The following is a 15,031-nucleotide window of genomic DNA, read 5'->3' as shown; positions in this document are numbered from 1 at the left end:
TGTCACTTGTTTATCTTTTACTGCTTTCAGTATCCTCTCTTTGTTCTGCACATTTAGTGTTTATACTATGATATATTGTGGGGAGTTTCTTTTCTGATCCTGTCTATTTGGTGTTCTATGTGCTTCCTGTATTTGTATGGGGATGTCTTTCCTTAATTTTGGGGAATTCTCTTCTACAGTCCTGTTGAAGATCTGATCAATACCATTAATCTGAAATTCTTCTCCTTCCTCTATTCCTGTGATCTGTAGGTTTGGTCTTTTCATGGTATCCCACATCTCTTGTGTATTCCATTCCTGTGTTTTTAAAAATTTTCCATAATGTTTGCTTGAATGGTCCAGTTCTTCAACTTCATCCTCCAGTATTGATATTCTGTTTTCCATTTCATTCATTCTAGCAGTGAAGCTTTCCCCTGTTGTTTCAAGTTGGCTTATTGAGTTTTGCACTTCCTTCTTCATTTCTGCCTGAGTTTTCTTCAATGTTTCTATCTCTTTTGTAAATTCATTCAGCAGTTTATCCCTGTCTTCTTTTATCTCTTTGATTTGTTTGCTCATGTGTTCTTTAAATTTGTTGAATTCCTTGATCATGTTTATGATTGTTCTTTTAAATTTAGTGTCCTGAGTTATCTCTAGGGGGTTCTCCTTGTAGAACCCTTCTACAGGATTGGTGGGGTTTGGTGGGGACACAGTGTTTTGGCTTTCCATTTTATTATTATTTTGTTGTGATTTTGGCATGTGTATTTCTTTTGTTGTTTATGATTCTGACATGAGAATTAAGTTGAATTATGCTTCTGTTTGTATTATTGGGGTGCCTAGATCTTTTCTTTATTGGTTATGTAAAGCTGGTTGGTACAGGGTTCAGGTTCTCTTAGGTTTAATTTGGAGGGAACTGATGGCTTCAGATCAGCTATTCAGGAGTACTCACAGAAGCCCAATTCAGGTTCCCATCAGGTACACTCAGGCTTCCTTTACCATGTGGAGGCAGGATCTGGGTGCTCTCAGGCAGTCCCCTGCATTCTCAACCCCTATGCTAGAGGGAGGCCAGAACTCAGCACTCTCTGGTGGTCTGCTGAGATCCAAGCTGCTATACCAATGGAGGTTGATACCCACCCTCTCAGGCTGTCTGCTAGGATCTCAGCCTTAGCCTACCAAAGCCAGATCTGCCCTGGGGCCTTGGGAGGGGCCTCACAAAATCCCAGGTAGGGGGATAGGTATAGCACAATTAGGAGGCTCTCACTACCATGTGGAGGCAGGATCTGGGGGCTCTCAGGCAGTCCCCTGCATTCTCAGGCCCTCTGCCAGAGGGAGGCCTTAGGGAGGGCAGAATTTGGCACTCTCTGGAGGTCTGGTGAGATCAGAGTCACTACACGGGTGGAGGTCAGAACCCACCCTCCTGGAGTCATTTTCTTAAAGAAGATCTACTCTCCCTACCCCACAGTAATCATTTGCCAATAGTTCCTTGGCTAGGGCTGGGATTTGGTGCTCATTTCACCATTCTATGCTAGGTTTTTGTCTGATTGAGTTGGCATGGGTCTTGTACATGCTACCAACATTGCTGCAAGTTCATATGAGCAAAGTTTCCAATGGCCTGAAAGTCTCTGTTTCCTTTTGTTCATGCACAAACTCTGGCTAAGTTTTACAGAATAAGAGACTACAGAGTGCCAGTCCCTGGATAGGACTCCTATATCAAACCCCACTCACCCATGGCTCAGGGACCATTGTGGAAGAGAGGGCAGAAAGACTGTAAGAGCTATGGTATTTTTTTTTTAAAGTGAGTTGTCAAAGAAGAGAGTTTCTAGACCTGGTCCAGATATCATTGAGGCTGGGGGAGGGACATAAAGATGCAGGCGCAGGGGCCAGCCAGGTCTGAGTCAAGAGGCACACCTGTTAGGAACAGGAGAGACACCCTCACTAGATGTCCCACAGCACCCCTTCCATACTTCTAGGCTGCACAGTAATTGAAGATATTCAAGTCCTGTTCAAGAAACATAGAGAGGAAGAGCTGGAACAGAGAAGGAATCTGTACAGGTTAGACTGACCCAGGTGACCCCACAGTGAGCTGCTTCTGCAGTGCCAGTGCCTGATAACATTTCTGCCCCATAGGTGGGGCAACTGGAAGGATGGCTTAATCCTGAATGTGGCAGGGACCAGTTTATCTGACCTCCCTGTAGATAAGTGATTTCGGGAGGACAAATGAGTTGAATTTGATACTTTGCTGGTTGTGGGGTGAGAACAAGGCGGATGATGTGTGAGAGGGAGGCTGGTCTATCTAGTGGAGGCCAATGGGCTTGTGGGCCAGTCCACGACAGGCACTTATGATTGTGATGTTTGAGTTTAAGGTTAACTGTCAAACCCTTTGTCTCTTTCTTCCCTGAAGGGCAGTGGATACTGTTGTCAGCTTTCCTCTGAATGTTGTGACAAGTTGGAAGAAACTAGATAATTTCAACTGGGTTTTCAAGAGAGGCCACACCAAGATGGCTGGTCAGTTCCCATACTTAAAAGTGACTCTTACCCCCAGATCTTCCCAATGCAGGGGGATTGAGAGAACTGAGCTGGGAGACCAGAGGCTTGGGGTCCATCAAGTAGGGATGGTTTGGTGTGGGGGTTGGAAGGGACCAGGAACTTGAATCTCAGATGCACTCGCCTCCCATCCCTAGAGTGGGTTAGAGATTCCTGGAAGGAGGATGCTTTCTTTGGGTATCAGTTTCTCAATGGTGCCAACCCCATGCTGCTGAGGTAGTCCACTTGCCTTCCTGCCTGCCTGGTGTTCCCTCTGGGGATGGAGGAGGTGCAGGCCCAGCTGTTGAAGGAGCTCAAGGTATGAACACCAGAGCCCTAGGGAGGCCAAGAGGGAAGTGGTGTTGGTGTCAACTGTACTGCACTAGGGTACACTGTGGAGTCAACTTGCTGCTGATTGTTGGGAAGGGATCCTACAGGAGACATCCTGAGATCTCTCCCCTCCCCCGGAGACATGCAGCTCCATGGTTTCCCCACTACAGGAGGAAAGTGCATTGTAGAGTGCTGTGGTATTAGGTAGGATGGTCATAGAGACTAAGTAAAAGTTTGGAAATTTGCGGAATAGGGGATCAGGGTCAGAGGAGTGTGGCTGTTAATCAGGAGTCGACATAGCACAATTGTTAAAAAAATATTTGTGGGACTAGACTGACTGAAATTTGGTTCTGCTATTTGTATGCTCTGTGATTTTAGACAAGATATTCCATTCTCTGATGTTTCCTCTTCTGCAAACGCAGTTAATTAAAATGGCATGTATAGGAATTATGTGTGGTTGGAATGTTGAGATGGCTTAGTGGGTAGAGGCACTTGCTGCCAAGACTAATGACCTGAGTTGGATCCTCAGGACCTACATGTCAAAGGTGAGAACCAGCTCCCACAAATTGTCCTCTGACATTACACGCATGTTGAGGCAAGTGTGCACACAAACTCCAAATAAATAAATATAATTTAAAATGTAAAAAAAGAAAAGACTCATGTGAGGTAAATAGAACACCTGGTGTATAGCAGCTGACAGAGACAAGTAATTTCCCTTCTTTTCTCTCTTTGTGGAGGAATCAGGGTGGGAAGAAGACTCTTTTTTTTTTTTTTTTTTTGGTGTTTTTGAGACAGGGTCTCCCTGTAGCCCCAGCTGTCCTGGAACTCACTATGTAGACCAGGCTAGACTTGAACTCACAGAGATCCACCTGCCTCTGCCTCCCAAGTGCTGGGACTACAGGCGTGCACCACCACACCCGGCAAGAAGACTCTTTTGTAAAAAAAATTTATTTATGATTTTTATTTTATGTGTACACGTGTATTACCTGCATGTAGGTAAGTGCACCCGTGTCATGCAGTGCCCGGGGAGGACAGAAGAGGCTGTTGGATCCCCTGGAACGGGAGTTATGGACAGTTGTTAGCTGCCATGGGAAGAAGAGCAGCCCTAGCTCTTCCCCCCATGCAGGGAGGCACTCTGTTTGAAGCTGATTTCTCCATTCTGGATGGGATCAAGGCCAGTGTCATCCCTTGTAGCCCATAGTACCTAGCTGCTCCTCTGGTCATGCTCAAGCTGCAGCCCATTGGGAAACTTACTCATGGCCATCCAGGTGAGAGGACCCAGGACTTCTGTACCCCAGTAGTGTTCTTCTCAGATGAGCTCTTTGTCCAAGTTCACTAATTACACACTCTGCAATAGCACCACACAGAGGTGCCGAAGAGACATGAAAAGGGGATAGATGGTCTTTGATCTAAAGGGATTTGCAGTCTTGCTGGAGGGAGAGACTGGATGAATCTGTGTAAGCTTCAAAGCCTAGGATAGAGGTGGATCCTTGGAGGAGGGTCAGGAAGATGGGAGGGGCCTACCCCTAAGGCAAGATGGGCTAGACAGAGAAGTTGATGATGAGAAGTCAGGAGAATCTCAAAGAACAGTTAGACTGAACTGACATGACAGGATTAGCTAGGTTGAGCTCAGGAGGAAGACTGTAGAGAGCTGGGAAAGGCCATGGTGAGAGGTGCTGTGGGCACCCTAGGCAATTATGTCAGGATGGACAGAAGATGGGAGTTACTGATGCAGGGTTTAGGGCATGGTGCTAAGGCTACAGGAGTAAGGGGCACCCAGGTGTACAGTAGCTGGAGGGTTGGAGAAGGATGGTGGGAGAGCAGAGGGAGATCAACTGGTCAGACCCAAAGAGACAGGAAGAGAGAGTCAGGGAGACATCTGCAGAAACAGGACAAATTAAGAGGGAAAGATGTCCAGGCAATCTTGTGAATTTTGAGGCAATGGGGAGTTATACATTCCTCTCCTGGGCTGCTGAGACCTGGAAGTTAGCCTTGTGTAGGGGTGGTGCTGCTAGATCAGGGAGAGGGTATCTGTGCACAAGTGAGGGATGGAGGACATCTGGTGGTGAATCTTGTTCACACTGAGGGGAATGAAATGGGCAGTGGAGGCCGCAGCAGGAAGTGGTAGCAATTCTGACTGCAGAGGAACCCAGGCCTGCGAGTTAGCAGGCCCCAGCGAATGGGTGGGAGAGAAAGGGCAGGAGTGGCGGCTGGTAGAGTAAGATGGGGGAAGCCAAGCAGAGTTGGAGCAGAAAGGGAGAGCTGACATATGCAGGAAACAGGGATGACGGCCCCTCGCACGCAGTTCCTTATTGAATTCTTTGGTTTCTTGCTTGTTTGTTTTGTTTTTCCCTTTTGACACAGGGTCTCCCTGTAGCCCCAGCCAGCCTGGAACTTACTATGTAGACCAGGCTGGCTCAGTCTCACAGAGATCCACTTGCTTCTGCCTCCAGAGTGCTGGTATTAATTGGCATGTGCCGCCACACCCAGCCCTCATCTAACTCTTTCTTCACATTCTTGTTTTGCTCCAGCTTGAACTGCCCAAAACTGGGTCCACCCCACCACCGATTTTCATGCCCACAGATCCCCCAGTGGTCTGGTTCCTAGCCAAGTGCTGGGTCCGTAGCTCTGACTTCCAGCTTCATGAGCTGCAGTCTCTTCTTCTGAGCAATGGCGGAGGTCATTGCTGCGGCTACCATGAGGTGCCTTCCATCAGTACACCCTGTTTTCTGCCTGCTCTCTGTGCCCTCGACACATTTCTGCCTCTGGAGGATCCCTCTGTGGTATCTTAGGGTTTAGGAAGAACTCATTAATGAAGACAAGAGCTCAAGGCAGTGTGAGGTGGTCTCTTCTACATTTTCTACGATCATATCACTTCCTAATGGGTAGTGATTGTTCCTGGGGGAAAAGATGAAAAGAATTTATTCTTTTTATGCATAAATCACAGATATTCATACAATATAATTAGTCGATGCAAATGACTATAGAGTCTATCCAATCATGCAAATAACACGAGACTCTTCACAGTAGTCTGTGAAGAGTTCTAACACAGTAAACTAGATCAAGGAGAGTATCTTGGTTTACTACAGTCCATTATTGTAAAGGGTTCATCCAGTAAAAACAGATATTGGGGCCTAGAGTGGTGGTGATCCCAGCATTTGGGAGGCAGAGGCAGGAGGATCTTAGTGAGACTGAGGGCAGCCTGGTCTACATGCGGAGTTCTAGGCTAGCTGGTGCTATAGGGAAACCCTGTGTCAACAAACAAATAAACAAACAAAAATGGGTATTAGGTGCCTCAATATAGAACCATTTTAGATGTCTGTGGTGACATCTGATCTTTTGAGATTTTCACCTCCAGTAAGAGTGAAAAGTCAATACGGACTGTCTTGCAACATACTGGCTGTGGTTAGTACAGTGCAGAGAATCAGAATCAGAGAAGAGTGATGTGAGGCCAGGTTTAGTTTGGGTGATCATGAAAGACTCCTTTAGGGGTTGGAGAGATGGCTCAGTGGTTAAGAGCACTGGCTGCTCTTACAGAGGACCCGGGTTTGGTTCTCATCACTCATAGAGAGCTGTTAACAACCATCTATAACTCCAGGTCCAGGGAATCTGACTCCCTCTTCTAGCCTCCGTGGGCATTGCATGCTCATGGTGCACTTACATACATCAGGCAAAATACTCAGATGTATAAAATAAATGTAAAAAAATTGAAAAGAGAAGACTCCTTTGAAGAGAGAATACAGAGAACGAAAGCAGTGATCATAAATGGATGATCAGTAAGCAGATGGTCTGTGGAACCTGGGGCAGTTGAAATCAGCAGCCAACTCTCAGGGACGAGGTCTCCGAGCCACTCACCCATGCTTTTTTAAATTTTTATTATTTTAAATATTTTATTTATTATTTTTGTTTTATGTGTATGCGTGTATTGCCTGCATGTAGGTAAGTGCACCTGTGTCGTACAATACCCGCGGAGGACAGAAGAGGCTGTTGGATACCCTGGAATTGGGGTTATGGATAGTTGTTAGCTGCCATGTGGGTTCTGGGATTCAAACCCAGGTCTTCTGCAAGAACAACCAATGATCTTAACTGCTGAGCTAGCTCTCCAGCCCCTCTCCCATGCTTCTGGGACATTTCTGCTTTTCCTCTTTATCAACCCAGCACAGATCTCTTCTCACTCATCTGTCCTTGCTCTTCTCTTTAGTTTCTAATTCCTCACCTGCTCTACACCATGGAAATTAATGTCCGGGCCAGGAATGGGCTGATCTCCGAGAATGGAGTTTTCAACCAGGTATGAGGACAGAAGGAGTTCTGGGTTCACTCTCATCTCTGGCTCTAGTTTCAGGGTAGCTTGTTGCCTGAATCTGCCTGTTCTTGTTCCTTAGATGATGAGCACAGGTGGAGGAGGCCACCTGTATCTGCTCAAATAAGCTTCAGCCTTTCTGACCTATAGCTCACTCGGTCTCCCTGATGACTTGGGTGAGCAGGGGCTCCTGGGTATGGAGTCTTGCTTCTATGCCCAAGATGCACTGTGGCTCTGGGAAGTCACCAATGAATCAGGCAGGACTGCAGGGAAAATGTGTGTGCCAGTTTGGGTGGAGAAGGCCAGGAGAGCAGGAGGTCTGTGCTTTGGTTAGGGGTGGACACACTGACCTGGCCCTATGGTCAAGGAGCTTTTTTGCCCCGACCTTTGCCTGGTATGTTGTGTCAGGAATGTTAAGTCTCTACTACAAGACAGACGTGGCTGTGAGAGATGACCATGAGCTGCAGAACTGGTGTCGAGAGATCACTGAGATTGGGCTGCAAGGTGCCCAGGACTGAGGTAATAGGAGGCCCTGGTGTATGAACTAGGACACATGTTACACGATTTCCCCAGAATCCCGTTTACTTCTGTGGAATCTTCCAGAAACATTTTCAATCCCTATGAAAACTAACTCTAAAGGCTTTCCTAGATGTAGTGGGAATAGTGCTCGTAAACGCTCAATACTAGGCCCTAGAACAAGACCTTGCGGGACCCAGGAGGATGGCTCAGCTTGCAAAGGGCTTTCTGCTGAAGTGTGAAGACCTGAGTTTGCATCCCCACCACCCATGTAAGAAGAACAATAACAGTCATGTGATGCGTCTGTGAGGGAGATAGGCAGATCCCTACTGCTTATTGGCCAACCCACCCAGGCATCAGTTTCAGAGGGAGACCCTCTCTCAGAAAATAAGGTGGCCAGGTATGGGTCCCAGCACTCAGGAGAGAGAGGCAGGCCTGGTCACAGTGAGTTCCAGGCCAGCTGGGGCAATAGGAAGACCCTGTCCCAAAAAGACCGAAAAAAGAAAAATAACGTGGAGGGCAATGGAGGGAGACAGTTGGTGTCATCCTCTTGCCTGCACACATGTACATAGGTATATTCACCCATATGGAATGTATATATACCACACAGGTGCACACCCCCCCCCCACGAGCCCTGCTCATAGGGCCTGTAGCATCTGCCCATTTCTGTGATGTAAAAGTCCCCATTGTAGCTATCTTTGTGCTGCCAACGAGCTTACCACACTATTGAGACATTACATCATGTTCTTATGTGAGCAGGCACCAGCACCCCTCTGACTGGGACCTTCCCAGTAGAACTCCCCTGTTCCCTCACCAACCACTCTCAGGCCAACTTCCACAACTTCCCAAGAGTTGCTGTTACCTCTCACCTCCCTTGTTCTCCTCTGTAGCGCTCACGTCTCTTGATTCACATTCCTGATCATTGCTAGGTGTGCTGTGTCCTCCTCTGTCCTTTTCCCATCATTCACCTCTTTCAGAAGGCAACTAACAACCATGTTGAGGAAGTCTTTCAAAACTACAACAGTGTTATAAAACCTACTTCTTGTATGAACTAAATAGATTTTAATCCTAATTTGAGTTTAATAACAAAAAGACATTTTGGATTAATGGTAGAAATTAACATGGATCAAATTAGTTTAAAAATATTGGAAAAAATTCTAGAGCATCTACATTATTTTGTGTTCTCTGGATAAGATTTAGCACAAAGCAATTGCCAAAATATTTGGACTCTCAAGATTTTCATTTCATGAATCACTTAAAAATGGTAAATGGCGAGAAACTGGTTAAATTTCTTAAAAATGTTCCTGGTTGGAGATACTTGCTTTCAAGACTTCAGCTTGAGGGAGCCATGTCTATAGGTTGTTTGCAGTTTACCAACTGGGAAGCTCCAAACTAATATCATTAATAGGACCAATTCTAGAAAATCACATAGTTGTCTTAGTACAACTTGGATTCAATAAAATCTACCTCTGCCTCCAACTAAGATTTTTGGAAGAATAAACTTGGGAGTTTACTTCCTTTATATGATGATAATCTGTGGGTATTTAAAAACAAACTAGTGGGTCTAGAGAGATGGCTCAGCAGTTAAAAGCACTGGCTGCTCTTGCAGAGGACCTAGGTTTGATTCTCAGCACCCACATAGTGGCTAACAGCTGTTCATACCTCCAGTTCCAGGGAAATCCAATGCCCTCTTCTGACCTCTGCAGGCAATACACTCATACACATAAAATAAAAGTAATAAAGTATTAAAAAACAAACTAGCAGCGTACATAAGTCCTGAGTGTTTCTTTTATAATAAAATCAAAGATTTTATTGTCCCTGATCTTAGTTCTATAAAAGACATATGGGTGCTTTTTCACAACGGGTTTGCCTTCAGAACACAGGGGTTGTGAAAACCATTGCTAACTCGAAGCCAAAATGGGAAAGGAAAAGACTCATATCAACATCGTGGTCATTGGACACGTAGATTCAGGCAAGTCAACCACTACCGGTCACCTGATCTACAAATGTGGTGGAATCGACAAACGAACCATTGAAAAATTTGAGAAGGAGGCTGCTGAGATGGGAAAAGACTCATTCAAGTATGCCTGGGTTTTGGACAAACTTAAAGCTGAGCGTGAGCATGGTATCACTATTGACATCTCCCTGTGGAAATTTGAGATCAGCAAATACTATGTAACTATCATTGATGCCCCAGGACACTGAGACTTTATCAAAAACATGATTACAGGCACATCTCAGGCTGACTGTGCTGTCCTGATTGTTGCTGCTGGTGTTGGTGAATTTGAAGCTGGTATCTCCAAGAACAGGCAAACCCATGAGCATGCCCTTCTGGCTTACACACTGGGTATGAAACAGCTAATTGTTGGTGTCAACAAAATGGATTCCACTGAGCCACCCTACAGCCAGAAAAGATACAAGGAAATTGTTAAGGAAGTCAGCACCTACACTAAGAAAATTGGCTACAACCCTGACACAGTAGCATTTGTGCCAATTTCTGGCTGGAATGGGTACAACGTGCTGGAGCCAAGTGCCAACATGCTTTGGTTCAAGGGATGGAAGGTCACTCATAAGGATGGCAGTGCCAGTGGAACCACACTGCTGGAAGCTTTGGCCTGTATCCTACCACCAACTCGTCCAACTGACAAGCCTCTGCGACTGCCCCTCCAGGATGTCTATAAAATTGGTGGTATTGGTACTGTCCCTGTGGGCAGAGTGGAGACCGGTGTCCTCAAACCTGGCATGGTGGTTACCTTTGCTCCAGTCAATGTTACAACTGAAGTCAAGTCTGTTGAAATGCACCATGAGGCTTTGAGTGAAGCTCTTCCTGGGGACAATGTAGGCTTCGATGTAAAGAACATGTCTGTCAAAGATGTTCGACGTGGAAATGTTGCTGGTGACAGCAAAAACGACCCACCAATGGAAGCAGCTGGCTTCACTGCTCAGGTGATTATCCTGAACCATCCAGGCCAAATTAGTGCTGGCTATGCCCCTGTGCTGGGTTGTCACACAGCTCACATAGCTTGCAAGTTCGCTGAGGTTAAAGAAAAGATTGATCGCCATTCTGGGAAGAAGCTGGAAGGTGGTCCTAAATTCTTGAAATCTGGTGAATGCAGCCATTGTTGACATGGGTCCAGGCAAGCCCATGTGTGTTCTCTGATTATCCTCCTTTGGGTCGTTTTGCTGTTCGTGACATGAGGCACACAGTTGCTGTGGGTGTCATCAAAACTGTGGACAAGAAGGCTGCTGGAGCTGGCAAGGTCACCAAGTCTGCCCAGAAAGCTCAGAAGGCTAAATGAATATTATCCCTAATACCTGCCACCCAGTCTTAATCAGTGGTGGAAGAACGGTCTCAGAACTGCTTGTCTCACTTGGCCATTTAAGTTTAATAGTAAAAGACTGGGTAACGAAAACAGTGCATCGTAAAACCTTCAGAAGGAAAGGAGAATGTTTTGTGGACCATTTTTTTTTGTGTGTGGCAGTTTTAAGTTATTAGTTTTTAAAATCAGTACTTTTTAATGGAAACAACTTGACCAAAAATCTGTCACAGAATTTTGAGACCCATTAAAACAAGTTTAATGAGAAAAAAAAAGACATGTGGGTGATACTTGGTCTGGCAGTTTTGTGTGTGTGTGTGTGTGTGTGTGTGTGTGTGTGTGTATGTGTGTGTATTGCTAGGGATGGAACCCAGGACTCCAGCATACCAGGCAGAGCCTCTAGCACTGAGCTCTATCTTCAGCCCTTGGTCCAATTCTTGAAGGAAGAATAGGGTTGAGGGGGTCAGCATTGTGTAAAGTTGGCATCTAGGAAGATCTGTAGCGTCAGGAGAGGATGCTGCAGTTTCCACAGAACTGAAGTGGTAATTGGCGAGTGGTGCGGTGATATGGGGGCTGGACCTAGGAGTGAAGCCCTGTGAGGATCACAGTGCCAGGAAAGTAGGTGGTCTTGACCTCCATGGAAGTGCTGGCTTCTCCTTGGGGGCAGAGCTCCCCAGAGGCCCCTCCTACTGGCCCTCTCTCCTCAGAAACCATACCCTTTTTCTTGGAGGCCTCTGTCTCTCTGGAGCCTGAGCCTTCTTTGAGGCTGTGTTCTGATCCTCAGAGGCCAAATCCTTCTTGGTTGTGGCCACCAGGGGGAAGCCATCAGACCTGAATGGATTACCATGGAACTGCGTAAATAACCAGGAGACTCATACGGCTCCTTCACACACCAACAGTCCCAGCAGCTCTGTTTTTATTCTCTCTTTCTTTTAAAATACTTTATTTATTATTTTTACTTTATGTGTATGCATGTATCACCTGCATGTTAGGTAACTGTACCCATGTCGTGCAATGCCCGGGGAAGACAGAAGAGGCTGTCGGATCCCCTGGAACTGGCGTTAATCAGACAGTTCTTAGATGCCATGAAGGTGCTGGGATTCAAACCCGGGTCTTCTGCAAGAACAGTCGGTGTTCTTAACGCTGAGCCATCTCTCCAGCCCCGTTTTTATTCACTTACTCGTGGGAACCACAGTCAAACATTTACAGAACCGAATAATAATAATAATATGGCTTGACTATAACAATTCAGAAAAATAAAATGAGCAAGACAACATTATCTCCATAGTAAGTCTTCTTGGGAGGTTAGCATGTCTCCCGAGAAACTAGGGGAGCACCCGCATTCTGGAGATATCTCCTCAGCAAGCATTCTTGCATAAACTTTCTCATGAGACAAAGGCTCTCCAGGCATAAATGCTCAAAGTTCAACTTAATTCAAAATCTATATATTGAGACTGGGTCTCCCTGTAGTCCCAGCTGGCCTGGAACTCCCTGTGTAGACCAGACTGACCTCGAGCTCACAGAAATCTGCCTGCTTCAATCACCAAGCATGTGTTTAAAGCCACAGGAACACTATTTCCCAGTCCCTTCACTTGGGGCCACTATGTCATTCTTAGATCCTTGTTGGGTGCTTATACACTTCGACAGATTTTCTCCTCACTCTCCAACAGAGAAAAGTCTCAAATCTCATTGCTTTTGGAAATGAATCTTCCAGACCTTTAGGTCTATTACAAATTGACCTACAGGGAGAAAACCCAGAGGCTTGGCCAGAATGCTGTCTAACACACGAGGTCAGGCCCCTTTAGTGAAGTTTCAGAGTCATGGCAAGACCGTGGATTGTAAGCTACATTACTTTTAAATGTGGAAACTTAATTTCTTGCCAAAGACATAGTATGATAAATATATTTTTCTTTTTTTTCTTCTTTTTGGTCTTTTTTGAGTCAGGGTCTCCCTGTACCCACAGCTGTCCTAGAGCTCAGTATGTAGACTTAGGCTGGCCTCAAGCTCACAGAGGTGTGCACCACCATGCCTAACTGGACAAGTATATTTTTCATACTTTTTTCCTTCCCCTCTCCCTTTGACAGGGTCTCATTATATAACTCTAGGCTGGCCTTGAACTTTCAATTTTTCTGCTTTAACCTCTCAGGCACTGGGATTACAGGCGAGTACTACCATGTTCAGCTTAGCAAATATGCTTTCTTATGACAAATCACCAAGAATCACAGCCAGTATAGCCTCATATTTATGAGTAGAGAAGCCTTGGAGATAATAATAAACTTTTGTCAGGATGGCATAAGGGGATTCTTGTAAACAATTACAAAGTAGCAAATAATAAGTGTACATTTGCCAAGAAGAAAATTTCATCCCGAACTGTTTTTATTTGTACTCTTCAGTAAAATCTGTCAAATATTCTCTAGATTAAAAAAATTTTTTTGTGTGTATGAGTGTGTTGTCTGCATGTATGTAAGTGTACCTGTGTCATACAATGCCTGTGGAGGTCAGAAGAGGGTGTCAGATCCCCTGGAACTGGAGTTAAGGGCTGTTGTTAGCTGCATACGGGTGCTGGGAATTTAACCTGGGTCCTCTGCAAGAGCAGCCTGTGCTCTTAACTGCTGATCCATTGCTCCAACCCCCATATTCTCCAGACTTTTGTCTTTATCTGTCAAAACATACTTGTTAGCTCAGGGTATAATGCCTCCTACTGCTTGCTCCTTCCTAGGCCAACCTCTCAGTCACGGATATTAAGTATAGGACCTCATGGTGGTGTGTGGAAGGAATAGGCAGACAGTTGACTGCAGTTGGTGATGCCTTAGATTGCCATAGGAGCAGACATGGACAAGGAAAGAATGAACCCAAAACCTTAGGCTGGCTGGGGAAAGGACTCAGTATTTTAAGCTTTTAAAATGGAAGCCTAACACACAAACCCCAAAGTGGGTAAAATGTAAATTACTACCTTTGATTAAAAGGCCCATGATTAGAAACTGGAGAGATGGCTCAGTGGTTAAGAGCACTGGCTGCTCTTGTAGAGGACTTTGGTTTGGTTCCCAGCACCCACATGGTGCTTAACGACCACCCTTAACTCCAGTTCCAGGGAATATGATACCTCTTCTGGCCTCTGAGGGCATTGCAGGACATGTGGTGTGCTTGCAGGCAAAACATTCATACACATAAAATAAAAATAAATAAAAGACACTATTAATTAGCGTTTTGTGATATAATCTAAAGTAGCTCTTCCCGGTCATGGCTTCAAGGGGACTTCTGAAGTAATTTTCAGGTCCCAGGGAACCCCTGCTTAACAATTTTGATATATGACTCTAAGTAGTAGGACAAGGTCCTTGAACACCATAGCTATAATAATCTGGTGGTAATTTGCTGATGGACATTTTCCTGTGGTTGTGTTTGTTTGGGCCAGTTTGAAAGCTTGCTCTCTTTCTGTGGATGGTCCTCTCCACAAGATGCTGACCACAGTCCAGATTGTAATAGTGTGTAGAGGAAGCTTTAGGTTTCCTTCTGAGAGATTTTCCACAGTTTTTTTTGATATAATTTATTGAATGAAAGTTAAAGTACAGTAAATACTTAAAGTGTATTCTTTGACTAGTTTTGGATATATGTGCCAAACTATCATGGTATCAAGCAAACGAGCTTCCTGGGGATCCTGTGTCCTTTGCAACACATCCCTCTTTCTGTTCCCATTCTCAGGCAGCCAAGAATCTGCTCTCTTTTTATGAAATGGCTTGAAGATCACGGAACGTGTGTGGGATACTCTCTGGATACTCTCTTTTGGTTTGTTTCACTTGGCACAATGAACTTGAGACTCACCTGTGTTATTGTACATTTCTTTGTTCTTTCTTCTGGCTTAACAACATTACTTCCTAAACACCCCACAAGGCTGTTCTACTTATTCTTTCCCAAGCTCTACACCTTTGCTTTTCTTCTTGCTAAATTTTCTTGCACATTTGGTGTGGAATATTAAGGGTGAAATCTTTGCCTTGTTCTAGATTTTGAAGGGAAAAACATTTTGTCTTTTGTCCTTAATAAGTTAGTTGTAGGTTTTGGCAAAGGCTTTTTTGTT

At 45.1% G+C, this 15,031-nt stretch overlaps 1 protein-coding gene and 1 pseudogene across 2 annotated transcripts in view; both read left to right on the top strand.

Annotated features, from left to right (window-relative positions):
* Positions 1 to 7,644, top strand: part of LOC103752179 (arachidonate 15-lipoxygenase) — a 19,456-nt gene extending 11,812 nt beyond the window's left edge. Inside the window, 10 exon segments of the mRNA XM_008855885.1 lie at positions 1,944 to 2,025; positions 2,101 to 2,223; positions 2,375 to 2,478; positions 2,655 to 2,815; positions 3,953 to 4,077; positions 5,339 to 5,491; positions 5,493 to 5,568; positions 7,028 to 7,114; positions 7,209 to 7,380; positions 7,526 to 7,644. Coding sequence (XP_008854107.1) covers positions 1,944 to 2,025; positions 2,101 to 2,223; positions 2,375 to 2,478; positions 2,655 to 2,815; positions 3,953 to 4,077; positions 5,339 to 5,491; positions 5,493 to 5,568; positions 7,028 to 7,114; positions 7,209 to 7,380; positions 7,526 to 7,644 — 1,202 coding nt within the window.
* Positions 7,645 to 9,512: 1,868 nt separating this feature from the next.
* Positions 9,513 to 11,234, top strand: LOC103752177 (annotated as a pseudogene). Its single transcript, XR_608057.3, has one exon. The product of XR_608057.3 is annotated as an elongation factor 1-alpha 1 pseudogene (transcript).
* The last annotated feature ends 3,797 nt before the right edge of the window (positions 11,235 to 15,031 follow it).

Source organism: Nannospalax galili, unplaced genomic scaffold (assembly GCF_000622305.1).
Source record: "Nannospalax galili isolate Female #2095 unplaced genomic scaffold, S.galili_v1.0 scaffold146, whole genome shotgun sequence".
Taxonomy (NCBI): domain Eukaryota; kingdom Metazoa; phylum Chordata; class Mammalia; order Rodentia; family Spalacidae; genus Nannospalax; species Nannospalax galili.
Note: the sequence above shows the minus strand (reverse complement) of the source record. Positions and strands in the feature narration are given on the sequence as shown.